This window comes from Pan troglodytes, chromosome 16, assembly GCF_028858775.2.
Source record: "Pan troglodytes isolate AG18354 chromosome 16, NHGRI_mPanTro3-v2.0_pri, whole genome shotgun sequence".
Lineage (NCBI taxonomy): Eukaryota > Metazoa > Chordata > Mammalia > Primates > Hominidae > Pan > Pan troglodytes.
The window spans coordinates 36,860,365-36,887,851 of NC_072414.2; the positions used below are offsets into that span (position 1 = coordinate 36,860,365).

The following is a 27,487-nucleotide window of genomic DNA, read 5'->3' on the forward strand; positions in this document are numbered from 1 at the left end:
TGAGCCTGGGTGCCTCAAAAAGGGAACAGAGTCCCGAAATTTATACTAGAAATCATTCTTATAGGAGAAACTTGAAAAGCACCAGGGACAGGGAGTGGTTTTTAGAAGCAGGATTACCCTTGGAGAACAGAGGCAGGAGGAAGTTTGTCTGACAGGCATTAGGACCCAGGAGGCAAGGATCAGGATAGATAGGATGATGGACAAGTCTCACTTGGGTGACGTAACTTTGAGAGTCTGCTCATGGCTGCAAGGTCAACCAACTTTTGTCAGGACCCCAGAGTGAATGGCTTTCCTCTCTGTCGACCCTTAGCTCAGCCCGGAAGTACAGGAAAAGCAGAAGCTGTTTCCAGGGAAACCAACGCTCCTAACTCCAAAGAGTTGGGGGGTTTTTAGAGAGCCCTTTCCTAGAAAGCCTGACACCCGTGTCTTATTCTGGGGGCCACACTAGTTCCTTCTACCTGGCTGACAAGTGCTCGGTGTTTAGCCCCCGAATTCTAAGGAAAAATAGGACAGAATAGCAAGTGAAATGGTACTCACTGCATGATACTATCCTGGATGAGCCCCCAAAGTGTGTCCAGAGTTGGTTTACTGTGGGTTCATGGCCTCGCTGACTTCAAGAATGGAGCTGCAGACCTTTGCGGTGAGTGTTACAGCTCTTAAAGGTGACACCAACCCAAAGAGTGAGCACTAGCAAGGTATATTTTGAAGAGCAAAAGAACAAAGCCTCCACAGCATGGAAGGGGATCCGAGCGGCTTGCTGCTGCTGGCTGGGTGTGGCCAGCTTTTATTCCCTTATTTGTCCCCTCCCATGTTCCATTTCTATCCTATCAGAAGCCCTTTTTTCAATCCTCCCTGTGATTGGCTACTTTGAGGATCCTGCTGATTGGTGCATTTTACAAAGCACTGATTGGGGCATTTTACAATCCCCTTGCTAGCTACAGAATGCTGATTGGTGTTTTTTTACAGAGCACTGATTGGTGCATTTTACAATCCTCTTGTAAGACAGAAAAGTTCTTCAAGTCCCCATTTGGCCTAGGAAGTCCAGCTGGCTCCACCTCTCACCAGCACTTTGGGAGGCCAAGGCAGGCATATCACCTGAGGTCAGGATTTTGAGACCAGCCTTGCCAACGTGGCAAAGCCCTGTCTCTACTAAAAATACAAAAATTAGCCAGGCATGGTGGTGGGCACCTGTAATCCCAGCTACTTGGGAGGCTGAGGCATGAGAATCTCTTGAACCCAGAAGGCAGAGGTTGCAGTAAGCCAATATCATGCCACCGCACTCCAGCCTGGGTAACAGAGTGAGACTCTGTCTCAAAAAAACAGAAAACAAAAAAACTAAGTTCCCCACAAAGTTATTTCAGACTTTGCCCAGGAATGAACAAGGACAGCTTGGAGGTTAGAAGCAAGATGGACTTGGTTAGGCTGGATCTCTTTTACTGTCTCAGTTATATTTTTGCAATGGCGTTTTCAATCCCTTCCTTTGGGTTTTATAATACCTTAATCTTAAGGTGTTGGCTAATGAAGATGGAGAAAGGGCAAAGACCACTCTAACTTCTTCCTGCTGACCAGGGGCATAGTCGGGGTAGGTGTTGACCCCAAGGTGAGAGGACTGGAATCATTTTGCTACTGTCTGAACATACTCACACAGGATGGCTGAAAAATGTGTTAGTATTGTCATCTATAATTTTAGTATTGCATTTAATATTGCATTTAGTATTGCATTTAACAGCACACTACAAAGTAAATAATGAGTTCTAGCATAAGGAATGCAATTCCAACTTTTAAAAGTAAAGATTTGAAAACATTAATTTGGAGACTTGTAGTCCATGAATAATTTAGGATTTAGTCCAAACTGCAGAAAAAACTCAAGAACAACTAACAATGATTGTTTTTTATTTTTGGAGCATAATTTTTCTGTCTCTAGTCCCCATTTTATAATTAAAAATAAATCACAGTAGGTCAACTTTACTTGCAAAATAAGTTTTAGTCTTATTATGCTCTGCCTGATTACTTGCATAATTGCAGCAACAATAATTATTGTTCACATAGGCTTTTTAAATTGGCTTTGATGGAACTCTGTTCCATAAGGAATCTCAAACAAGACTTTTTTAAAGCCAGGCCAAGCCCATGGGTTTGTACCCTCAAATAACCATTAGTTGGGTAAATTCCTCTCCTCTTGAGGTCCCAAGATAACTTGGGGCTCCTGGGCCTGTTAGAAAGTGACATTCTTTACTTACCACAGATCAGGAACCCTGTACAGGGACTGTGTAGACAAGGCATGAGGCCAGTTTTCCCAAGGGGCTTTGTTTTCTCTGTTTTGTTTTGTTTTTGAGACAGGATCTTGCTCTGTCACCCAGACTGGAGTGCAGTGATGCAATCTCTGCTCACTGCAACTCCATCCCCCAGGTTCAAGCAATCCTCCCACCTCAGCCTCCCAAGTAGCTGGAACTACAGGCATGTGCCACCACACCCAGATAATTTTTGTATTTTAAGTAGAGACGGGGTTTCACCAAGTTGCCCAGGTTGGTCTTGAGCTCCTGAGCTCAAGCTATCTGCCTGCCCCAGTCTCCTAAAGTGCTGGGATTGCAGGCATGAGCCACCATGCCTGGCCTCAAGAGGCTTTTATTCCTTAAAGGCAAGCATACGATTCCAGTCAAAGCCTTGGTAAAATAACCAGTTTCTTCAATTTTGTCCTGTTGCAAATGAAAACATTCTTATTGCACTTATGGAAGTAACTATATTGCCATAAGAATACTCACAAATAGTTACCAAATCCTGGCAAAATCAGGAAGAGAGAAACAAATATGCTCCAAATTTTGTTTACAGATGTGTACTTTACTCAATATTAAAAGCTGTAAATAGCTCAAAAGAAAGGTTTTCTTGGCTCCAAAAAACAAAAAACGATCAGCAATGTTTTAAACAAAAAGTCAAAAAAAGTTGCCTCAGTCTTCTATTAGTTCAGCCCATGCAGTTAACTTCCGTTCTGCTTAGTATTCATGAACATTTCAGCTCTCAATGAGAGTCCTGAAAGTTTTTCCTCTATTCTAATGTCACAATCTCCAAAGTTTTCAGAAACCTGCATTTAAGAGCACCTGTCAGAGTGTTATAGCTGATTATAAAACCATTTAAAGAGGATCAAAAGACAATAATTGTCTGTGGATGACAAAAAGTTTTAGGCCAGCCACAGTTAAAGACACAATTGACAAGGAAATTTGTTACTTCTGGGGAACACAATAATTTAACATAGCAATTATAATTATTAATGATAACATATACAAAGTCATATCAGAATTACAGGAGTTTCACATAATTTTGGAACATATATCAATAACACAAAAATCTTTTTCAAAAGAGAAAACCAAATTTCATGTTTGCATTAATGCCTCTTTAATGCTAAAGCTAGTTTTTAAATAAAATGTTATAAATTATCCAGTTTTAATTAGTTTGACCATAAGGTAAGGTTTTCATAAACTTTTTTAGAACACTTTACAATTTTCCATTAAACAGCAGATTAATTTTCTAAGAAAACCCTGTTGTTTAGACACAGGGGCCCAGATTCTGGCCCAGCATTAGTGTGCTTTTATGTTCAACATACAGAAAAAAATTAAATAATCCCCTTCAAAACTTAAGACCAACCCTTCACAAACACTTTTCAACTTGCTTAAACCTTCAGTTTTGTCCTGTTACTCTTTTAGGTTAAGACAATCTTTAAAGCCCTCTGAACTAGACAAAATTACATTCCCTTTGACAAAAGCCATATTCCCATACTTTATTTAATCCTTTAGCTAAAGCACATTCTACTTTCCTTACACATCTTGCATATAAAACGATTTCTCCAGTAGTCTCAATTACATGTTACAACGTTAACACTTAGCAACTTTTGTTTTTGATGAAAACCCTGATAAATAAGTGGTTTTAATTACGTACTAAGTGTGGAGCCTAGGACATCAGACAGAAATGCAGATAAGGTCTGACTCCAGCATAGCTAGGGGGCATGGCTAATTCCACATGTCCCCAGACCTTAGCTAGAATTTCTAATGGCTCCAAAGTAGGTAAGTCTAACAATTTTTGAAAGTCAAAGAAACAGTTTATGACTTTAAAGCATTTAGCAAACCTAACATCTGACCTTATTTAGACCAAACATCTAAATTGTGAAGACATTTTTTATTTACCAATGATCTTTAAAACTGTTTTTATTTCCAAAAGATCACTGAAATTATGTGAACAAACAGGCATTAAAAAGTTTCTATTTTTCTGACAAAATATTTGATTTAAGTGCTTATTTTTCTAAGCCAATTAGAGCTCTTTTATACAAACATCATGCATACAACACATATACATAGACAGACAGACAGAAGGTCTGGTACTTGTAAGATTTTTCATTTGCTAGTTTCTTAATTGGATTACTGGCTTCAAGGTGACACCCTTGGAGGAACAGCACCAGGAAAGCATGGCATTTCTAGGGCCCAATAAGAAGGCATAGCTAGAAGGCAAAAACATATCCCCAAAATTAAGGGTGCCATTTGTATACTGCATCCTGAATCCCCCCAAAAGAGGGAAATACTATGGGAGAAGATAGTGTAATACTTCTACCATGCATGTCATTGCAAAGCAACCCAAAGCCAATCAGCCCATTTTGAAATCAGCCCATCCTCCATGGGAGTCTCCTCTCAGTTCGGGGTGGGGATATTTCCATACCTTCCAGGTGGCCAAGAGCATGCTTCTCTAATCCAAAAATCCAAGAGCCAAGTATCTCTCTTAACTGCTATTAGTTATCCCTTAAAGTATATTTCCTACCTGGTTATTACACACCAAGACTAAAAGCTCTCAAATAATGCAAAGTAATTTTTGATACCTGCCAAAGTAAAAAATGTCAGGTAATGTAATATAAAACAGAACACAGCCTTAGATTTTGAGAGGGATCTATTCTCTTTCAATTCCTAGGGTTCCATGAGAAAAACAGAGCTTTTTCCCAGAATGGGGTCTGTGGCACCTCCTCTGTTTTTCCCTAAGAGTCCCAGGCTGTTAGAATTTATCTTAGGTTCTTTCATGTGGGCATCAAGATTGTTGAGAAGACAAAAGTGGAGAAAAACAATTCAGTCAACTGAGAAGAAAAAACCTCTTTTTTCTTTAGAAAAATAAGATCCAAGAAGAGAAAAAAAAGTAAAGGTATTTTAAATATATGTACAGTTTGGATATCTGCTTTTAATCAAGCTGATTTTAACCATACAGCTCTTTAAAAAATTATTTTTTAAATATCTAATTACTAGACTCTAGCCAGCATAGACAGTCAATGTTCCTTGCTTTTGAACTTCACCACAGGTAACTTCCCATGTGAAATTAATGTTTTAAATAAGGTTATAATGGATACACATGGTGATTCAAAGAGATAGTAATCAGTTTCTTTCTTTCTTTTTTTTTTTTTTTAACAAGATTTAGAATCTTCCCAAGGTAGTTCAAAGGAAAACTCAAGAGGAGAAATCAAAAGTGGTCCACGGGGGAAAAAGAATCAATAAGGGTCAAAAAGTTACACAAATAAACCAGAAAAGACTCATTCCTTAAGCCAAGAATTGAACCTGGGCTGCCATTGTCAAAAGACAAGGCCTTAGCTACTGAGTTACAGCATTGAGCAATTTCTATTGCTCTTCCTAGAAGAAGCCTAGAGCAGCCAATTTTGAGCTTGCAAAGGCTTTTAACTGCTCAAGATAACTTTTAGGGTTAACTATGACATGAATCCCCAAATTCCTGTCCTCTGGGTGGCAGAGACCAAGAGAAAGTATCCCCACATGGTCACAAGATTGGGCTCTTAAGGACACAAAACAAACAGATAAATTTCATCTAGTATTGGTTTCAGGGACACACAGCAAAGTTTGTAACTGAGCAGCCTGCCAGGATGGCTTGAAAAGTGGGCTTACAGGAGTCTTAAACCCACATTCTATTCTGTGATTCCCTTCTCTCCATTACAGAAGAACACAGAAAGACAAATTCTTAGCACAAAGTACACCAGATTTGCTACCACCTAAGACTAGTCTCACAAATGCTTTCTTCTACTAATCAAACCCTTGCAGAGGAGACAAACAGTGATGTTTATCATTTATACAAATACACACACACACATACACAGAGAGAGAGAGAGAGAGAGAGAGAGAGAGAGGAGAGAGAGAGACAGAGACCAGAAACTCGGCTGGTAAGAAATTCTTACCCTTTTTGCCAGCATACCAGATTTCTGTGTTCCCTTTCTCTGAAGCTTCCAGAAGAATGGAGCAGCTTTTGATGACTCTGCTTACTGTGCCATAGCTGTGGGGGCCAAGCCCTGTTACAAAAGAAAATCATCCATTTCTGTTTTATGGAACCGTAGGCAAAAGCTTCTCACTTTTGCAAGATGCTGCCTGACGGGTTGCATGGGGAACTGAATTAATATTTTCCATCCCAGCCGAAGCAAAATACACATAACAAAACAGACACTAGTCACCTCGTTCAGCACCCAATATTGACCTGGCAAGGCTCAAATTTTCTCATGTTGGTTCCTATAGTCTTTGATCCACTCCAAGTGGAGAGGGATGACCTCCAACCGGTAATTAAATGGGTGGTCTCTGGGCAAGATGAAGAGTGGACAGTCACCCCATGTCAGACCTGTTGAGCTTTCTTCAGGGCTCACCAGATGTAACCTGACTTACGGAGGGTTCTCTGAGTTAGGCCTGCTGGACTTCCATCAGCAATTCCCTCAGAGATCCCCTCAACATATACAAACACACACACAACAAAGACAAGACAGACAGAAGGCCTTTGAGACACAGATTCCAGACCCAGTCACAAACCAAGAGTATTCCTCCAAACAAGTCCCCTATTCTCCATCCAATTAGATACCCCACCAGTAGACATCTCGTGATGGGGCTAAAAACAGACACACCATGATGGGGCTACAGACAGACATCCTGCAAGGCAACCAAGAGACAGCAGCACGTCCAGAGAGGCTGACAAATAGGAGAAGGAAGGGGCTGTTGGCAGCACCTAGAATACTCACCAAATCAGACACCCCATAATGGGGCTACAGCTACAGACACTACATGATGGGCTACAGACAGACACCCAGTGATAGGGCTAGAGTCTGACATCCAGTGGTGGAGCTGGAGACAGACACCCCACCATGGGGCTACAGACAAACATTCCACCATGGAGCTACAGTTATGGGATATCTCCCAGGACTATTTCTGTATTGCAATTAAATCCATGCCCATTGGATCAGCAGCACCCCACCAGTAGAACCTAGAGTCCAAGAGAACTAGGTGGCCACTTGGGCTGGCCTCTGGATCTGTTGCTGGAGGGAGTCTACCAAACCATGGGCAGGCAGCCACAAGGGCAAGCCCCAGCAAGCCCCAAATTTGTAACTGCCCAATGAGTTCACCTTGCCTGCTGCCTAGACAAAGTTAATTTATCCAGACAGGGAAACTGCAATAAAGAAAGTAACTCATGCAGAGCCAGCTTTGCGGGAGACTGGAGTTTTATTATTACTCAAATCAGTCTCCCCAAGCATTCAAGCATACAGAGATCAGCGTTTTTAACGATAATTTGGAGGGTGGGGGAAAACCAGTGAGTCAGGAGTGCTGATTAGTTGGGTTGGAGGTGAGATCATAAGGGGTCAAAGCTGTCTTCTTGGGCTGAGTCAGTTCCTGGGTAGGGGCCCCAAAATCAGATGAGCCAGTTTATCAATCTGGGTGGTGCCAGCTGATCCATCAAGTGCAGGGTCTGCAAAATATCTAAAGCACTAACATTTCATTTTACAATAGTGATGTTATCCCCAGGAGCAATTTGGGGAGGGTCAGAATCCTGTAGTCTCCAGCTGCGTGACTCCTAAACCATAATTTCTACTCCTGTGGCTAATTCATTACTCCTACAAAGGCAGTCTAGTCCCCAGGCAAGAAGGAGGTTTGTTTTGGAGAAGGGCTGTTATCTTTGTTTTAATCTATAAATTAAAAACTAAGATCCCCCTGAAGTTGGTTCAGACCATGCCCAGGAATGAAGAAGGACAGCTTGGAGGTTAGAAGCAAGATTTTAGGTCAGATTTCTTTCACTGTCTCAGTTATGATTTTGCAGTGGTGGTTTCACAGACACACTGCTAATCCCCTTACCTAATCCATTAGACTTTGCCCCAGCCCTTGAAGTTGTCTCCCCCTGGCCCGCCCAACACACAGGGCACAGCCTGTACTTTCACCAGTAATCACCCCTTCCCCAAATGCACTGGAATCCCACTGATGACAAGGCCTCATTTCTTAACCAGGATGTGGTAAAGTGTTCTATACAGTATAAAAGCCCCCCAAAAATTTGGTGATTAAGACGGATCAATCTCTGGAGCCCCAGTAATGACAAAAAAGGAAGTGTGTATGTGTGCGCACGCGTGCATGTGTAGGTGCGGGGTGGGGGAGCATTACAAGATGTACAAGGCAGTGGAATGGATTTTTGCAGTGGAATGACTTATAGAATCAGTCAGGTCCTTTGCTTTTAGATACCTCCCACAGCTCTTAGCTGTGCATGACTGGTTCCTTCAGTAGCTCCTGCTCTTAGCAGCTAAGAAGGTCTTGCTTGGAGAGATGAGGTACTTGCCTTCACTTACCCACTGAATTTAAAACCCAGTTTAACCCCCCTTGCTTTGTGGGGTTTGCTCACAGTCTTCTAAGCATGTCCTTCCAATGGGTGAAGCTGAAGGAGAAGACCCCAGGAATGGCTTAAGAGCTGAGGGCCACTTTAAGGAGACACTACTTGTACTTTAAATTATGAAAACAAAACACAGAGAACCAAAGCAAAAGCCACTGGAATAATGACATAATGGCCACACTGGAGTTGTATTTGTTTTCTCCTGAGCAATAACACTTTAAAGCTGTCTTGAAGGTTGTTGCCTGGTAGCAGAGATTTGGAGGAGGGGAAGGCAAATTTAGAAATATATTCTATGACTAGGGCTCTTTATAGAGAAAGTAAAAGGAAGAATTGATAAGGATTCTGTTTTTTCAGAGCAGAAGAACTTGATAAGGAGTCTTAAGAAGCTGACATTTTAAAAACAAAAAATAAAGTTGTTATTATAGTATTGTGACATTCTGCATAATTTCCTAATGAAGACCAGCATTCATAGTGCTGAGGAACAGACTTTTCCAGGCATTTTACTGAATAAGCTGTAAAATGCTGCCTTTGACTTTGCTGGTGGCCTGCTTGGCATAGCTTCTCTAGGTCTCTGCTTAACTTTCCCAGACAGCACAGCACTTCAAAACACTCTCCCCACTGAATACAACTAACAAGTTCTTGATAAATCTCTACTATCAAAACTTATTTGGATTCTTACCTGGCAGGGGAGATGCCATGATCATGAAGGTGGTTTTCCCAGGGTGAGGCTCATCCATTGCACTCCATAGGTGTGCTTACCCCTGTGATTTCCCCAAATGCAGGAAACTCAACTGCATAATTTGTGGTAGTGAGGAACTGCATTTGTGCTTTCCTCTGGGAAAAAAAAAAGGAAAAGAAAAAACTCATTTGGAGTTTAAAATATAATTAATTAAAAATTAATCCTGTGGGGTCACGTATCTAAGGGAGACTTTAACCCATCAGATACTGGATCTGGATAACCTGCAATAACCCAGTGTCTGTGATGGGTTAGTCTCCCCTTAACTTATCACAGATACTGGGTTATTGCAGGTCTGGATTACATAGTGTACTAACAAGAAAAATCAGTGTGCCATAGGTCCTTGGTGTTCCAAAAGTCAGAACAGTTATAAAATCCTGACTATGGCTTTCTCCATTGCTTCATCAGCTATTCAGTTACTCACACCTAGCTATTCACAACAAAAGAAAGAAGCAACAAAAAACCAAAAACCATAAAGTTTCTTGAAGAACTTGGAAATAAGGTTGACAATGAACATTAAACTAATAAAATCCATATGCAATAAAAGAGATTAATAGAGGTCACCCTGAGGAACCATTAACATACTTTCCATTAACAAACCTGAAGAAAGCACTAAGAAGAGTTAGGAAAAGAGAGTCAGAGAGCAGGAATTTTAGTCTAGAACTACCCAAGGAGAGAGGCACTTTGGTAGTGGTGGCAGTGCTAGTGGCACAGGAAGAATGGAAGCAAGGAGACCAGTTGAGGTTCCTGCTATATGCCAGCCAAGAATTGTGATTTGGACTTGGATAAATGATGGAAGTGGAGGTGGAGTGAAGTAGACAGATCCAAGATTTATTTTGGAGGTAGGATCCATGGAACTTGGTAAGGTGTTAGCTTGCGGGAGTTGAGGAGAAGATAGCAGAAAGGCTGACTCCCAGATTTCTGGCATGACTAACTGGATGGATGAAGATACTCTCAGCTGAGATTTGGGGAGGACCCGATTTGGGGAAAATATCAAACGTATAATTTTGGGTAGGCCAAGTTTGAGATGGTGTCTTTGTCTACTTTGTGTTGCTATAAAGGAATATCTGAGGCTGGGTGATTTATAAAGGAAGGGTTTATAGGGCTCGTGTTTCTGCAGGCTGCACAATAAGCATGGTGACAGCATCTGCTCAGCTTCTGGTGAGGGGCTGCAGGTTGCCTCCACTATTGGCAGAAGGGAAGAGGGAAGGAGAGCGAGCATGCGCTGAGATCACATGGTGAGAGAGGAAGCAAGAGAGAGCAGGGAGGTGCTAGGCTCTTTTTACCAACCAGCTTTCATGGGAAGTAACAACCAGCATAATAGAGTGAGAACTCACTCACTTTACCTGCACCCACCAACCCACAAAGGGAGGGCATTAATCTATTCATGAGAGGTCATCCTCTCTGACCCAAACATTTCCCATTAGGCCCCACTTCCAACATTGGGATCAAATTTCAACATGAGGCTTGGGGAGACAAACATCCAAACTATAACATTCTGCCCCTTCCCCCCAAACTCATGTCCTTCTCACATGCAAAATACAGTCTACCCCAGTAGTCCCAAAAGCATTAACTTGTTCCAACATCAACTTAAAAATATGAAGTCCAGAGTCTCATCTGAGACTCAGGGCAAATTCCTTCCAGCTATGAGCCTGTAAAATCAAAAACAAGTTATTTACTTCCCAGATGCAATGGTTGTACAGGCATTAGGTAAAGATTTTCATTCCCCAAAGGAGAAACTGGCCAAAAGAAAGGTAACAGGCCCATGCAAGTCTGAAACCCAGTGGGGCAGACAGGCAGACATTAAATCTTAAAGCTCCAAAATAAACTTTGACTCCATGTCCTGCATTCTGGGGACACTGGTTTGAGGGATGGCTCCCAGTGCCTCAGACAGCCCTACCCCTATGGCTTTGCTGAGCACTGCCTACATGGCTGCTCTTATGGTTTGGAGTGGAGTGCCTGAGGCTTTCACAGACTGAGGTGCATGCTGCTGGTGACTCCATAATGCTAGGGTGGAGGGCAGCAGCCCTTCTTCCACAGCTACTAGGCACTGCCCTAGTACAGTTTCTCTGCAGTGGCTTGCCCCTGTGGCAGGCTTCTGCCTGGGCACTCAGGCTTTCCAATACATCCTCTGAAATCTAGGTGGAAGCTGCCCAGCCTCTACCACTCTTACATTCTGGGAGCCTGTAGACAACACCATGTGGAAGCTGCCACAACTTAAGGCTTACGCTCTCTGGAACAGCAGCCTGAGTGGTACCTGGGGCTGTTTGGGCTCAGGTTAGAGCTAGAGCAATTGGGATGCTCCCCACATCCTGTGGTGGCACAGCACAAAAGCACCCCAGGCCTGTCCCCTGAAACCATTCTGTCCTCATAGGCCTCTGAGCCTGTGATGGGAGGGATGACCTCAAAGATTTCTGAAATGTCTTTGAGGTCTTTTCCCCATTGTTCTATTAGCACCTGGTTCCCTTTTTTCCATGGTAATCTCTCTAGCAAGTGGTTGCTCCACATCACCCTTGGATTCCTCACCTGAAAACATTCTTTCCTTCTCTACCACAGGACCAAGTTATAAATATTGCAAATTGTTTTGCTCTTTCTCTTCTATTTAGAAATTCCACCTTTAGATCATTATTTTGCTGCTGTATCTGATCATAAGCTGTTAAAAGTAGCCATGCCACTTCTTGAATGCGTTGCTGTTTAGAAATTTCTTCCACCAGATACCCCAGGTCATCACTCTTAAGTCTGGCCTTCCACAAAGCCCTAGGCCATGAACACAATGCAGCCAAGTTCTTTGCTACGGCATAATATGGGTGACATTTGCTCCAGTTCCCAATAAGTTCCTCATATCCATCTGAGACTTTGTCAGCATGGCCTTTACTGTCTATATGTCTATAAGCATTTTGGTCACAACCATTTAACCAATATGTAAGAAGTTCCTAAATTTTTCTAGTCTTTTTGTCTTCTTCTCAGCCCTCCAAACTCTTCCAACCTCTGCCCATTAACTAGTCCAAAGCCATTTCCACATTTTTAAGTATTTTTTTTTTTTGACACAGAGTCTCACTCTGTTGCCCAGGCTGGAGTGCAGTGGTGTGATCTCGGCTCACTGCAAGCTCCATCTCCCAGGTTCACGCCATCCTCCTGCCTCAGCCTCCCGAGTACCTGGGACTATAGGCACCCACCACCAAACCCGGCTAATTTTTTGTATTTTTTTTTAGTAGAGACGGGGTTTCACCATGTTGGCCAGGATGGTCTCGATCTCCTGACCTCGTGATCCACCCGCCTCGGCCTCCCAAAATGTTGGGATTACAGGTGTGAGCTACCGTGCCCAGCCAAAAAGTAGTGTTTTAAGAAAAAAGTGCTCAAGTGTTTAAGACTGATAAGAAGTCAAGAGGGAAACCAAAGAATATCTAGTGGATTCAGCAACAAGGAGGTAATTGGTAATCATGCAAACAGAGTTTGGGTGGAAAGATGGGAGTGGGAGCCATACTGGGACGGGATCATTCATCCATTTATTCAGCAACTATGTAATAATTGTCTATGACATGCTGGTACAAGGTGCTGGGGATACAATGAATAAGACAGACACAATCCCCACTTAGGGGAGGACAAGCCATTAAGCAGATAATCATAGAAGTAATGACTCAAACACAATTATGGTAAGGGCTATGAAGGAAAAGAAAAGAAAACCATGAAAGTGTGTAACAGAGGAACCTAGTTTAGCTTGAAAGCAAGGGAAGTTTGCCCTGAGGGAGTGATAGATAAAGCTGTACTTGAGAGACTTGAGTTGTGACAGCAGTGAGGCTAGGGAGGGAGATTGTGTGTTCCAGGCAGAAGGAACCACAAACGTGGAGTCCAAGAGGGCGAGACCATCATGAAAAGTCAGCAGTGTGGCAGAATCACAGTGAACAAGGAGAGAGTGGCACAAAACAACAAAAACAACAACAGCAACTAGAGCCTAGCAAGTGAGCCAACCCAGGGGTTCACATAGATCCTCCAGTGTTTTACATTGTAGGAAATGCCAGGGTGCAAGAAGAAAGGTAGTGAGAAGGCCTATGGCTGAAGACCTTAGGGGAAAAGCTGGAAAATTATACTTCTCTAGGGTTAGGATTTCTCTCTGATGTACAAAGTCTATTTTTTTTCAAGCCAAAAATAATCCAATAGCACTGGCTTTTATTCATTCATGTGAAGTCACCTGATATCCGTTGCATTTAAATGCTCATTAATAATATAAATGACTTAACAAATCCATTTCAATGGATATTCAATATTCCACTTAGATAAGTCACACAGCCTCATGACAACGCATATAACATATATAAACAGACAGAGATAAACATCCCCTCCCCCTCAGTTGATTTATTCAGCATGTTAGAGCAGTGAAGAATGGTTTCAGTCTTATAACCAAGTTAGAGCGAAGACACTGGCCACATAATACACATGCTCCATTTGTAAAACAATTCTGAGTCTTGGGCAAATGTACTCTTGAAATCTTACAGTTTTTAAAAGCAGTTATTGTCCAAAGCTTGGAGAACTTAAGTCTTCTCAAATGAGCATGTGAATGAATGGAGGGAAGTAAACAAAAATAAAATTTAAAAAGATGAGGTCTGATATGGGAGCAGCTGGATAAGAAACTAAAAAGGGGCTAGGCACAGTGGCTCACACCTAGAATCCCAGCACTTTGGGAGGCCAAGACAGGCAGATCGCTTGAGCTCAGGAGTTCAAGACCAGCCTGGGCAACATGGTGAAACCCTGTCTCCACAAAAAATTTAAAAAAAAAATACAAAAATTAGTCAGGTGTGGTGGCACACGCCTGTAATCCCAGCTACTTGGGTGGCTGATGCAGGAGAATTGCTTGAATCCAGGGGGGCAGAGGCTGCAGTAAGTGGAGAGAGAGAGAGAGAGGGAGAGAGAGAGAGAGAGGGATAGAGAGAGAGAGCGAGAGGAAGGGAGGAAGGTAAAAAGGAATAGCAATTTAAAGTTTATTTCAGCTATAATGCAGGTTATTCTGACTTCGAGGTAGCATCACATGGCATACTTCTGAGTCAATTCTCGAGATATTCTGTTGTGTTTATCTCTGTCTGTTTATATAAAAAGGCACAGTGAGACATTTCTGAACATGGGAGGATCTCAAGAAATATTGTTTCCATGAGCCTTCCTTGAAGAAAGTACTAGAAGATGAACTTACACCAACCAATAAATAAATGGGAAGACTATGGCAAAAAGAGAGGTCATCAAGAGCAGGATAGGGAGAAGATGAGAAAATATTCTAATTTCATTATTTAGTCATATTAGGGGATTGATAGATAATGCCTAAAAGAGGAAGATTAAGTATATAAATTATAAAGACAATCACTAAAACAAAAATATAACCTTTCCAGATTTTCAGAAAAAATAAAACCAAATACCACAACATCAGAGTTTTTAAAGGATCTATGAAATATAGAAGGCATCATATAAAATTATATAAATAATTAAGACCAAGTATGTCAATTTAATAAATATAAATGTGCTAAGCTAATGTATTAAAATAAAAGAAATTTCAGTCACGTGTGGTGACTCACACCTGTAATCCTAGCACTTTGGGAGGCTTAGGCAGGAGGATCGTTTGAGCCCAGGAGTTCATGAACAGCCTGGGCAACATAGTGAGATCCCATCACTATTTTTTATTTAAAAAATAATAAAAATTGAAAGTCAAATAAAATAAAATAAATTTGGATTAAATCATAAAGGAAAATCCAACTCTATGCTGTATACAAGGGATCCAAAAAAAAGTAAATACAAAATCTTTACAAATGTAAATTAGAAGAAAGCAATGGTTATAATTTTTTTGTTTTGTTTTGTTTTGTTTTTCTCTTTCTTCCTTTTTATTTTCTATTACAGTTTAAATTCTAGGGTACATGTGCACAATGTGCAGGTTTGTTACATAGGTAAACATGTGCCATGTTTGTTTGCTGCACCCATCAACTCGTCATTTACATTAGGTATTTTTCCTAATGCTATCCCTCCCCCAGGCCCCCACCCGCTGACAGGCCCTGGTGTGTGATGTTCCCCGCCCTGTGTCCATGTGTTCTCATTGTTCAACTCCCACCTATGAGTGAGAACATGCGGTGTTTGGTTTTCTGTCCTTGTGATAGTTTGCTGAGAATGATGGTTTCCAGCTTCATCCATGTCCCTGCAAAGGACACAAACTCATCCTTTTTTATGGCTGCATAGTATCCCATGGTGTATATGTGCCACATTTTCTTAATCCAGTCTATCATTGATGGACATTTGGGTTGGTTCCAAGTCTTTGCTATTGTGAATAGTGCCACAGTAAACATAAGTGCACATGTGTCTTTATAGTAGCATGATTTATAATCCTTTGGGTATATACCCAGTAATGGGATCACTGGGTCAAATTGTATTTCTAGTTCTAGATCCTTGAGGAATCGCCACACTGTCTTCCACAATGGTTGAACTAATTTACACTCCCACCAACAGCGTAAAAGTGTTCCTATTTTTCCACATCCTCTCCAGCATCTGTTGTTTCCTGACTTTTTAATAATCGCCATTCTAACTGGTCAGAGATGGTATCTCACTGTGGTTTTGATTTGCATTTCTCTCATGACCAGTGATGATGAGCATTTTTTTGTGTGTCTGTTGGCTGCATAAATGTCTTCTGAAGTGTTTGTTCATATCCTTTGGCCACTTTTTGATGGGGTTGTTTTTGTCTTGTACATTTGTTTAAGTTCTTTGTAGATTCTGGATATTAGCCCTTTGTCAGATGGGTAGATTGCAAAAATTTTCTCCCATTCTGTAGGTTGCCTGTTCACTCTGATGATAGTTTCTTTTGCCATGCAGAAGCTCTTTAGTTTAATTAGATCCCATCTGTCTATTTTGGCTTTTGTTGACATTGCTTTTGTTGTTTTAGTCATGAAGTCCTTGCCCATGGCTATGTCCTGAATGGTATTGCCTAGGTTTTCTTCTATGGTTTTTATGGTTTTAGGTCTTACATTTAAGTATTTAATCCACTTTCAGTTAATTTTTTTATAAGGTGTAAGGAAGGGATCCTGTTTCAGCTTTCTACATATGGCTAGCCAGTTTTCCCAGCACGTTTATTAAATAGGGAATCCTTTCCCCGTTGTTTGTTTTTGTCAGGTTTGTCAAAGATCAGATGGTTGTAGATGTGTGGTGTTATTTCTGAGGCCACTGTTCTGTTCCATTTATCTATATATCTGTTTTGGTACCAGTACCATGCTGTTTTGGTTACTGTAGCCTTGTAGTATAGTTTGAAGTCAGGTAGTGTGATGCCTCCAGCTTTGTTCTTTTGGCTTAGAATTATCTTAGCTATGCGGGCTCTTTTTTGGTTCCATATGAACTTTAAAGTAGTTTTCTCCAATTCTGTGAAGAAAGTCATTGGTAACTTGATGGGGATGGCATTGAATCTATAAATTACCCTGGGCAGTATGGCCATTTTCACTATATTGATTCTTCCTATCCATGAGCATGGAATGTTCTTCCATTTGTTTGTGTCCTCTTTTATTTCATTGAGCAGTGGTTTGTAGTTCTCCTTGAAGAGGTCATTCACATCCCCTGTGAAGTTGGATTCCTAGGTATTTTATTCTCTTTGAAGCAATTGTGAATGGGAGTTCACTCATGATTTGGCTCTCTGTTTGTCTGTTATTGCCGTATAGGAATGCTTGTAATTTTTGCACATGGATTTTGTATCCTGAGACTTTGCTGAAGTTGCTTATCAGCTTAAGGAGATTTTGGGCTGAGATGATGGGATTTTCTAAATATACAATCATGTCATCTGCAAACAGGGACAATTTAACTTCCTCTTTTCCTAATTGAATACCCTTTATTTCTTTCTCTTGCCCGATTGCCCTGGCCCATCTTCCAACACTATGTTGAATAGGAGTGGTGAAAGAGGGCATACTTGTCTTGTGCCGGTTTTCAAAGGGAATGCTTCCAGTGTTTGCCCATTCAGTATGATATTGGCTATGGTTTTGTCATAACTAGTTCTTATTATTTTGAGATACCTTCCATCAATACCTAGTTTATTGAGAGTTTTCAGCATGAAGGGCTGTTGAATTTTGTCAAAAGCCTTTTCTGCATCGATTGAGATAATCATGTGGTTTTTGTCATCAGTTCTGTTTATGTGATGGATTATGTTTATTGATTTGCATAAGTTGAACCAGCCTTTCATTGCAGGGATGAAGCCGAGTTGATTGTGGTGTATAAGCTTTTTGAGGTGCTGCTGGATTCGGTTTGACTGTACTAATTTTGCATCAATCTTCATCAGGGATATTGGTCTAAATTTCTCTTTTTTTGTTGTGTCTCTGCCAGGCTTTGGTATCAGGATGATGCTGGCCTCATAAAATTAGGGAGGATTCTCTCTTTTTCTATTGTTTGAAATAGTTTCAGAAGGAATGGTACCAGCTCCTCTTTATACCTCTGGTACAATTTGGCTGTGAATTTGTCTGGTCCTGGACTTTTTTTTGGTTGATAGGCTATTAATTATTGCCTCAATTTCAGAACATATTATTGTTCTATTCAGAGATTCATCTTCTTCCTGGTTTAGTCTTGGGAGGGTGTGTGTGTCCAGGGACTTATCCATTTCTTCTAGATTTTCTAGTTTATTTCCATAGAAGTGTTTATAGTATTCTCTGGTGGTAGTTTGTATTTCTGTGGGATCTGTGGTGATATCCCCTTTATCGTTTTTTATTGCATTTATTTGATTTTTCTCTCTTTTTTTTATTAGTCTTGCTAGCCATCTATCAATTTTGTTGATCTTTTCAAAAAACCAGCTCCTAGATTCACTGTTTTTTTGAAGGGTTTGTTGTGTCTCTATCTCCTTCAGTTCTGCTCTGATCTTAGTTATTTCTTGCCTTCTGCTAGCTTTTGAATGTGTTTTCTGTTGCTTCTCTAGTTCTTTCAATTGTGATGATAAGGTGTTGATTTTAGATCTTTCCTGCTTTCTCTTGTGGGCATTTAGTGCTATAAATTTCCCTCTACACACTGCTTTAAATGTGTCCCGGAGATTCTGGTACGTTGTGTCTTTGTTCTCATTGGTTTCAAAGAACATCTTTATTTCTGCCTTCATTTCGTTATTTACCCAGTATTCATTCAGGAACAGGTTGTTCAGTTTCCATGTATTTGTGCGGTTTTGAGTGAGTTTCTTAATCCTGATTTCTAGTTTGTTTGCACTGTGGTCTGAGAGACAGTTTGTTGTGATTTGTGGTCTTTTACATTTGCTGAGGAGTGTTTTACTTCCAACTATGTGGTCAATTTTGGAAGAAGTGCGATGTGGTGCTGAGAAGAATGTGTATTCTGTTGATTTGGGGTGGAGAGTTCTGTAGATGTCTATTAGGTCCACTAGGTGCAGAGGTGAGTTCAAGTCCTGGATATCCTTGTTAGCCTTCTGTCTCATTGATCTGTCTAATATTGACAGTGGGGTGTTATAATCTCCCATTATTGTGTGAGAGTCTAAGTCTCTTTTTAGGTCTCTAAGGACTTGCTTTATGAATCTGGGTGCCCCTGTATTGGGTGCATATATATTTAGGATAGTTAGCTTTTCTTGTTGAATTGATCCCTTTACCATTATGTAATGGCCTTCTTTGTCTCTTTTGATCTTTGTTGGTTCAAAGTCTGTTTTATCAGAGACTAGGAATACAACCCCTGCTTTTCTTTTTGCTTTCCATTTGCTTGGTAGATCTTCCTCCATCCCTTTATTTTGAGCCAATGTGTGTCTCTGCACATGAGATGGCTCTCCTGAATACAGTACACTGATGGGTCTTGACTCATTATCCGATTTGTCAGTCTCTGTCTTTTAATTGGGGTATTTATCCCATTTACATTTAAGGTTAATATTGTTATGTGTGAATTTGATCCTGTCATTATGATGTTAGCTGGTTATTTTGCCCATTAATTGATGCAGTTTCTTCCTAGCATCGATGGTCTTTAAAATTTGGCATATTTTGCAGTGGCTGGTACTGGTTGCTGCTTTCCATGTTTAGTGTTTCCTTCAGGAGCTCTTGTAAGGCAGGCCTGGGGGTGACAAAAGCATTTGCTTGTCTGTAAAGGATTTTATTTCTCCTTCACTTAGGAAGCTTAGTTTGGCTGGATATGAAATTCTGGGTTGAAAATTCTTTCCTTAAAGAATGTTGAATATTGTCCCCCACTCTCTTCTGGCTTGTAGAGTTTCTGCCAAGAGATCTGCTGTTAGTCTGATGGGCTTCCCTTTGTGGGTTACCCAACCTTTCTCTCTGACTGCCCTTAACATTTTTTCCTTCATTTCAACCTTGGAGCGTCTGACAATTGTGTGTCTTGGGATTGCTCTTCTCAAGGAGTATCTTTGTGGTGTTCTATGTATTTCCTGAATTTGAATGTTGGCCTGCCTTGCTAGGTTGGGGAAGTTCTCCCAGATAATATCCTGAAAAGTGTTCCCTAACTTGGTTCCGTTCTCTCTGTCACTTTCAGGTACACCAATCAAATGTAGATTTGGTCTTTTCACATAGTCCCATATTTCTTGGAGGCTTTGTTCATTTCTTTTCACTGTTTTTTCTCTAATTTTGTCTTCTCGCTTTATTTCATTAATTTGATCCTCAATCACTGATATCCTTTCTTCCACTTGATCGAATCAGCTATTGAATCTTGTGCATGCATCACAAAGCTCTCATGCTATGGTTTTCAGCTCCATCAGGTCATTTCAGGTCTTCTCTACACTGTTTATTCTAGTTAGCCATTCGTCTAACCTTTTTTCAAGGTTTTTAGCTTCCTTGCAATGGGTTAGAACATACTCCTTTAGCTGGAGAAGTTTGTTATTACTGACCTTCTGAAGCCTACTTCTGTCAACTCATCAACCTTATTCTCTGTCCAGTTTTGTTCCATTGCTGGCGAGGAGCTGCAGTACTTTGGAGGAGAAGAGGCACTCTGGTTTTTGGAATATCCCACTTTTCTGCTCTGGTTTCTCCCCATCTTTGTGGTTTTATCTAACTTTGGTCTTTGATGTTGGTGACCTACAGATGGGGATTTGGTGTGGATGTCCTTTTTGTTGATGTTGGTGCTATTCCTTTCTGTTTGTTAGTTTTGCTTCTCACAGGCCTCTCAGCTGCAGGTCTGTTGGAGTTTGCTGGAGGTCCACTCCAGACACTGTTTGCCTGGGTATCACCAGTGGAGGCTGCAGAACAGTGAATATTGCAGAACAGCTATTGCTGCCTGATCCTTCCTCTGGAAGCTTTGTCCCAGAGGGGTACCCACCTGTATGAGGTGTTAGTTGGCCCCTACTGGAGGTGCCTCCCAGTCCGGCTTCACAGGGATCAGGGACCCACTTGAGGAGGCAGTCTGTCTATTCTCAGAGCTCGAACACTGTGCTGGGAGAACCACTGCTCTCTTCAGAGCTGTCAGACAGGGACATTTAAGTCTGCAGAAGTTGTCTGCTGCCTTTTGTTCAGCTATGCCCTGCCCACAGAGGTAGAGTCTAGAGAGGCAGTAGACCTTGCTGAGCTGCGGTGGGCTCCACCCAGTTCGAGCTTCCTGGCTGCTTTGTTTACCTACTCAAGCCTCAGCAATGGCGGATGTCCCTCTCCCCACCAGGCTGCAGCCTTGCAGGTCAATCTCAGACTGCTGTGCTAACAGTGAGCAAGGCTCCATCGGTGTGGGACCTGCCGAGCCAGGCACGGAAGAGAATTTGCTGGTCAGTTGGTTGCTAAGGCTGTGGGAAAAGTGCAATATTTGGGTGGGAGTGTACCCGTTCCTCCAGGTAGAGTCTGCCATGGCTTCCCTTAGCTAGCAAAGGGAAATGCCCCAACCCCTTGTGCTTACTGTGTGAGGCAATGTTCCGTCCTGCTTCAGCTAGCCCTCTGTGGGCTGCACCCACTGTCCAATCAATCCCAATGAGATGAACCAAGTACTTCAGTTGGAAATGCAGAGATCACCCATCTTCTGTGTCAGTCTCGCTGGGAGCTGCAGACCAGAGCTGTTCCAATTCAGCCATCTTGGAAGTGACTGCAATGGTTATAATTTTAACATCAGGCAAGGCTAATATCAGGACAAACAAGTATTAAGGGGTACAAATAAATAATCTATAATGATAAAAAATTGCAGTTCACAAGTTACAATGTTATGAATACCTAGGCACCAAATAACCTAGCACCGACATGAATATTAATTAAAACATAAAATCACAGGATGTACAAGAAAAAATGGAAACACTGTAGTAGAAGCCAAAACAACAGAGAAGGGCTAAATAGCATAATTAATAACAGATAAAACTTGGTACTCAAGAAAGAGAATACACCTTTTTTTTAAAGTATCTGTGGATAATTCACAAAAATTGACCATATATTAGGCCAAAATGAAAAATTTGTGAGGTATAAACTATAGAAAAAGTACAGATAACATTGTCTAAATACAAGGCAATAAAAAAGAAGAGAAGAGCCAGGTACAGTAGCTCATGCGTATAATCCCAGCACTTTGGGAGGCCAAAGCTGGTGGATCCCTTGAGCCCAGGAGTTCGAGACCAGTCTGGGCAACAAGGTGAAACTTTGTCACTACCAAAAAAAAAAAAAACACACACCAAAGAGAAGAGAACACTTTATAACTTGTTTTATGAGGCCAGCATAACCTTGATATCCAAAACAGACAAGGACATTATAAGAAAGGAAAATTACATGCTGATCTCTCTCATCAACATAGATGCAAAATTCTGAACAAAATATTAGCAAATCTAATTGTATTAATACATTCAAAGCATGTATAGTTTTTTTTTTTTTTTTTTTGAGATGGAGTTTCACTCTTGTTGCCCAGGCTGGAGTGTAATGGCATGATCTTGGCTCACCACAACCTCTGCCTCCCAGGTTCAAGCAATTCTCCTGCCTCAGCCTCCCGAGTAGCTGGGATTGCAGGTATGTGCCACCATACCCAGCTAATATTTTGTATTTTTTAGTAGAGACGGGGTTTCTCCATGTTGGTCAGGCTGGTCTTGAACTCCCGACGTGAGGTGATCTGCCCTGGCCTCCCAAAGTGCTGGGATCACAGGTGTGAGCCACTACACCCAGCCAAGCATGTATAGTTTTTAAAAGCTCAACAACATGATCTGATATGCAGTCAGGTTTGATCCACTGTTGTACATGATATAAGATGTCATCATCACAGACCATAATAGTAAATTCCCAATTGAATTGCCAATTTAGAAGCTTGACTTTTCCCAGTCACTTCAGCATTATGTTGGAAAAGACTGAACCTTAAAATCAGACTGATCAGGGATGGAATAATAATTCTTTATTTATTTTTTCTTTTTTGAGACGGAGTCTCCTTCTGTCGCCTAGGTTGGAGTGCAGTGACGCAATCTCGGCTCACTGCAAGCTCTGCCTCCCGGGTTCATGCCATTCTCCTGCTTCAGCCTCCTGAGTAGCTGGGACTACAGGTGCCTGCCACCATGCCTGGCTAATTTTTTGTATTTTTAGTAGAGACAGGGTTTCACCATGTTAGCTAGGATGGTCTAGATCTCCTGACCTTAGGTTCTGCCCGCCTCAGCCTCCCAAAGTGCTGGGATTACAGGTGTGAGATCACCACGCCCAGCCAGAACCACTATTCTTAGAATTTACCAGCTATGTGATTTTGGACAAGTTACCAAACCTGTTAGTGTCAGTTTTTTTCAGCCGTAAAATAAGAATAACACTAACCCTCAGTAATGTTCATTTGTGGAATTAAGGAGACACTATTTATACAGGCAATATGTTGGGATGACACCCCAAATAATATAAAATCAATGAGAGCCAAATAAAAAGGATGAGGTTAGACACCAGTAGAAATGACACAGCCAAAGAGATTATTGGATTATTTGTGGGTGTGTAATAGTCTCACCAACACCCCGATCAAATTTAAGTGGCCTGGGTATACTGTCATCTCTGGAAAATAGGAACTGGACTGCACCGGATTAGGTTAAGTCTCAACCTAATCAGTTGCATAATAACATAGAATGAAAACAATGTGCCAATCCCCACAGTAGGAACACCCTAATAACAGACATGGAGGCATCAGGCCACTGAAGCAGGGTGGCATCAGCCATTAGAACCATGGAGCCTCCCGTACCCCACCCCTGGGGTTTCCTGCTCACTGGGCCACCTTCTGGTGACATTTTTACAAATGTGCCTACGGAAAGGGGATGACATGATGAGCCAACAAGCACATCCATCAAATCCTCTAGAGCAGTATCAGTGGAAATCTAAAAGCCCTAGGACTCGGACCTTGGCCACCTCACTGCCCTTAGTGCCTGGGTGATGCTGGAGAGGATATTTGTAAGCCTCCATCTTTTTCTCCCATCCCAGTCTAGTCAGTTTATATGGCAATGAGGTGAGGAAAGGAAGCTTTGGTGATTCAGGTTTCTGGGGTGGCCACTACATGATTCATCATGACAAGACTGCAATGATGATTTCTCAGACTTACCAAATACTAGCACGTATCCCTTCTGAAGTAAAGCAGGTCCATTATGAGATGGTTTTTAATATGGCCACTTCTGGTATCTTTCATTTTTCAGAGAAAATCTTGTATAACTCAAACTCCTTCTCCTCTCCTTCCTTAGTGCTGTGCCTTTGTTTGCTTCTTTCATCTCCCAGAATGCAGTCTGAACTTCAGTCACTTCCACTGCCCCCCTTTTCCTCCACACTACGCTTTTTCCCATGATCATTCTGAATACTTGTCACTGACCATGTGGAGATCTCTTTCACCACAGTTCATTTCCCAGTTTCACTTTCTCCTACTCAATGATGTCCATCTCCTACCCATTCCCAGGATATGCTGAGTTTAACCACAGTCCATCATGCCAGAAAGACTAGTATGTGACGCATGGACAAAACACTGTTTATTTTTCATGGGACAAAATGTAATGTTTTCCTGAAGGGTTATTGTTGTAATCTCTACCTGTACCAGATAACAGACAGGCTGACCTTTAGAAGGTAAAACTAAACTTCTTCCTTTTCAACTCACCCCTGTCACCATGTCAACCTCTAGGGGTTGGCAAATAAGGAGGTAGAGCTTGTTCTGTTTGATCAGTATTCTTTGCACTTAATGATCCTTATGTGCTCCAGCTTTGGCAGTTAAATCAACAATATTAATTTTGTTTTCAGTATGTGCAGAGCACCAAACCACAAGAGAAAGTCCATGACAGACAGACTCCTTGTCCTGAAAGAGATGACACTATATGGGGAAAGACCACCCCTACTCCAAGAACACATACAACCACTCAAATGATTCAAATGGAAAAGTAGGGTGAGTGTCATCCTTACCACAAGTGCAGTCATAGGTGTGCTCCCCAAATCAGCCTGTATGGAGGCTAAGAGCTTGGGCTCTGACACTTGCTATCTGATTTTAGGCAACTGCTTAAGCTCTCTAAGCCTCTTTCTTCTCTGTAAGATGGGATACCCATAGTCTCTGCTTCATAGTGTTGTAGTGAGGATTAATTAGCACATAAAAAGTGCTTAGCACAGTAATAATAATAGCTAGTTTCTTAAGCATTTACTTTATACCAGCGTGGCAGCTAAATAATGGCCATGAAAGATATCTAGGTGCTAATCCCTGGAATCTGTGAATGTTACCTTAATGGAAAAGGGGTCTTTGCAGATGTTATTAAGTATCTTGCGATGGGGAAATTATCTTGGGTTACCTGGGTGGACCCTAAATGTAATCACAAAGTGTCCTTGTAAGAAGGAGATAGAAGGAGTAAAATCTAGGAAGGGTTTTACTGAGGAAGGCAGCAATGTGATGATGGAAACCAGATGCTATGCTGCTGGCCCTTGAGATGGAGGAAGGTGCCAACTTCATCCTAACCTAATATAAAAATCCAGATTTACAAAACAAGTCAGTGAAAAGATAATTATTTTTTCCTTGTTGCAACTTCTTTCACTCTGGACCCTGGGTTATGGGGTTATGGGATTGGTGAGGAGTGGTTTGGGAGAAAGCTGTGGCTTGAGGCTCTTCAGGTCTCTCCCTGGCCTAGAATAAAGTGGGTCAGGAAGGTTCTGCGCATGTGAGTACAGGTGTGTGGTGAAGCCTAGTGAGGATGGTAGATTAGTAAGTATGATCCCTGGATACACCTCCCCACCATCAATGAGGAGATGGGAAGAGGTGAGAGTTGGATGAGCCAATACAAGGGAGTTCTTTAGAATAGTGCCTGGCTGTATTCATTTCCTATGGCTGCTGTTATAAATTACCACAAACTTGGTGGCTAAAAACAATACACATTATTCTCTCACAGTTCTGGACGTCAGAAGTCTGAAATCAGTGTCACTGAGCCAAAATCCAAGTGTCTGCAAAGTCGAGCTCCCTCCAGAGGCTCTAGGGGAGATTCTGTTTATTTCTCTTTTCCAGCATCTAGAGCTGCATTCTTGGGCACCTTCCTCCATCTTGAAAGCTGGCAGCATAGCATCTTGTTTCAGTCATCACCTTGCCGCCTTTTTCTGTATATAAGAAGTCACCTAGGCAAGCAGTATGCTAAATGATTAATGATCAAAAGCTTAGTTGCCATTATGGAAGACTCTACCAGACTGGCTCCTTATCGTTGCCATTCAGAAGCTATTTGTGTCTTCAAGGAAGCTGCTTGAAAGAAACACAAAAAAGAAACCAACATTTGTCCTTGTGGCCTGAGTCACAGGGAAACACAGAACGGAGAGAACCAAGTTTCCTATCTGTGACCTGACTCCACCATAGCCTAGACCCAAGTGATGCCTATAGCACTTCCAAAGTCCCTGGGAGTTTGGATCCAGGTCAGGACTGGTTACCAGTGGGACTGGGTGCCGGCTCAGTATCAAGATCTATCTGTTTCCCCCAAGGTTTTCCAAATTTCCTAGGGTACCTGAGTCTGGGGAACAGCCTTTAGGACAGCACTGTCCAAGAGAAGTACAGTGGTCTCTTGGGATATACAGAGGATTGGTTTCAGGACACCTCCAACACAGCTACCAAAATCCGCGATGCTCAAGTCCCTTATATGAAATGGTATAGTTTGTGCTTATAACCTACACACATCTTACTGTATACTTTAAATCATCTCTAGGTTACTTATAATACCTAAGACAATGTAAATGCTATGTAAATAGTTGTCATATTTTTAAAATTTGTTATTTTTATTGTTGTATCGTTATTTTTTCCCAGATATTTTTGATCCACAGTTGGTTGAATCCACAGATGCAGAACCCACAGATATGAAGGGCCAACTGTATAATGTGGGCCGTGTACAGTTTTATTTATTTATTTTTTTAGAGACTGAGTCTCGCTCTGTCACCCAAGCTGGAATGCAGTGGCACAATCATAGCTCATTGCAACTTTGAACCCATGGGCTCAAGTGATCCTCTTCTCTCAGCTTCCCATGCAGCTGAGACAACAAGGATGCATCACCATGCTCAACTATTTATTTTTTTTGTAGAGATGAGGGTCTACACCCTATATTGCCCATGGTGTATCTAACTTTAAATGGTCAAGTAGCCACATTAAAAAAGTAAAAAAAAAAAGAAACAGTTGAAATTAATTTCAACAATATATTTTATTTAAACCAATATATCCTAAACATGATTTTAACATGTAATCAACATGAAAGTTATTCTGTTTTTGCCTGGGCACGGTGGCTCACGCCTGTAATCCCAGCACTTTGGGAGGCCGAGGCGGGCAGATCACTTGGGATCAGGAGTTTGAGACCAGCCTGGCCAACATGGTGAAATACCACCTCTACTAAAAATACAAAAATTAAAACAAAAAATAAAAATAAATTAAATAAACACACATACAATTCAAAAATTAGTCAGGCATGGTGGCAGACGCCTATAATCTCAGCTGCTCGGGAGGCTGAGGCACGAGAATCACTTGAACCTGAGAGGCATAAGGTTGCAGTGAGCAGAGATGGTGCCACTGCACTCCAGCCTGGGTGACAGAGGGAGACTCTGTCTCAAAAAATAAAAATAAAAATTGTTCTGTTTTTGCGCTAAGTCTTCACAATCCAAGGTGTATTTCACACTTAATACATCTCAGTTCAGACTAGCCACATTTCAAGTGCCCACTAGCTACATCTTGCTATATTAGACAGCACAGGTCTACAGCAACTTGACTTGCCTGCTCCTACCCACTCTACCT

The 27,487-nt window shown here is 41.5% G+C and overlaps 1 protein-coding gene and 1 non-coding gene across 5 annotated transcripts in view; one reads left to right on the top strand and one right to left on the bottom strand.

Moving 5' to 3' along the window:
- The window catches only part of LOC107968609 (sorbitol dehydrogenase-like), a 64,299-nt gene extending 56,767 nt beyond the window's left edge, over positions 1-7,532 (bottom strand). Inside the window, exons 1-2 of one of the 4 annotated variants that reach the window (XM_063794922.1) lie at positions 7,025-7,532; positions 6,203-6,313 (exon numbers count right to left, since the gene is read on the bottom strand). Coding sequence is in view for 2 of the 4 variants with exons in the window: in XM_024349186.3 (XP_024204954.2) it covers positions 6,220-6,313; positions 7,025-7,041 (111 nt within the window). In the remaining 2 variants the exon portion in view is untranslated. The remainder of the gene's footprint in view (positions 1-6,202; positions 6,314-7,024) is intronic. The other 3 variants (XM_024349188.3, XM_024349186.3, XM_063794923.1) reach the window with 3 other exon arrangements.
- Positions 7,533-9,323: 1,791 nt separating this feature from the next.
- LOC112205669 (U1 spliceosomal RNA) lies at positions 9,324-9,488 on the top strand. Its single transcript, XR_002939767.2, has one exon. It is a non-coding gene; the product is annotated as a U1 spliceosomal RNA (small nuclear RNA).
- Positions 9,489-27,487: the final 17,999 nt, after the last annotated feature.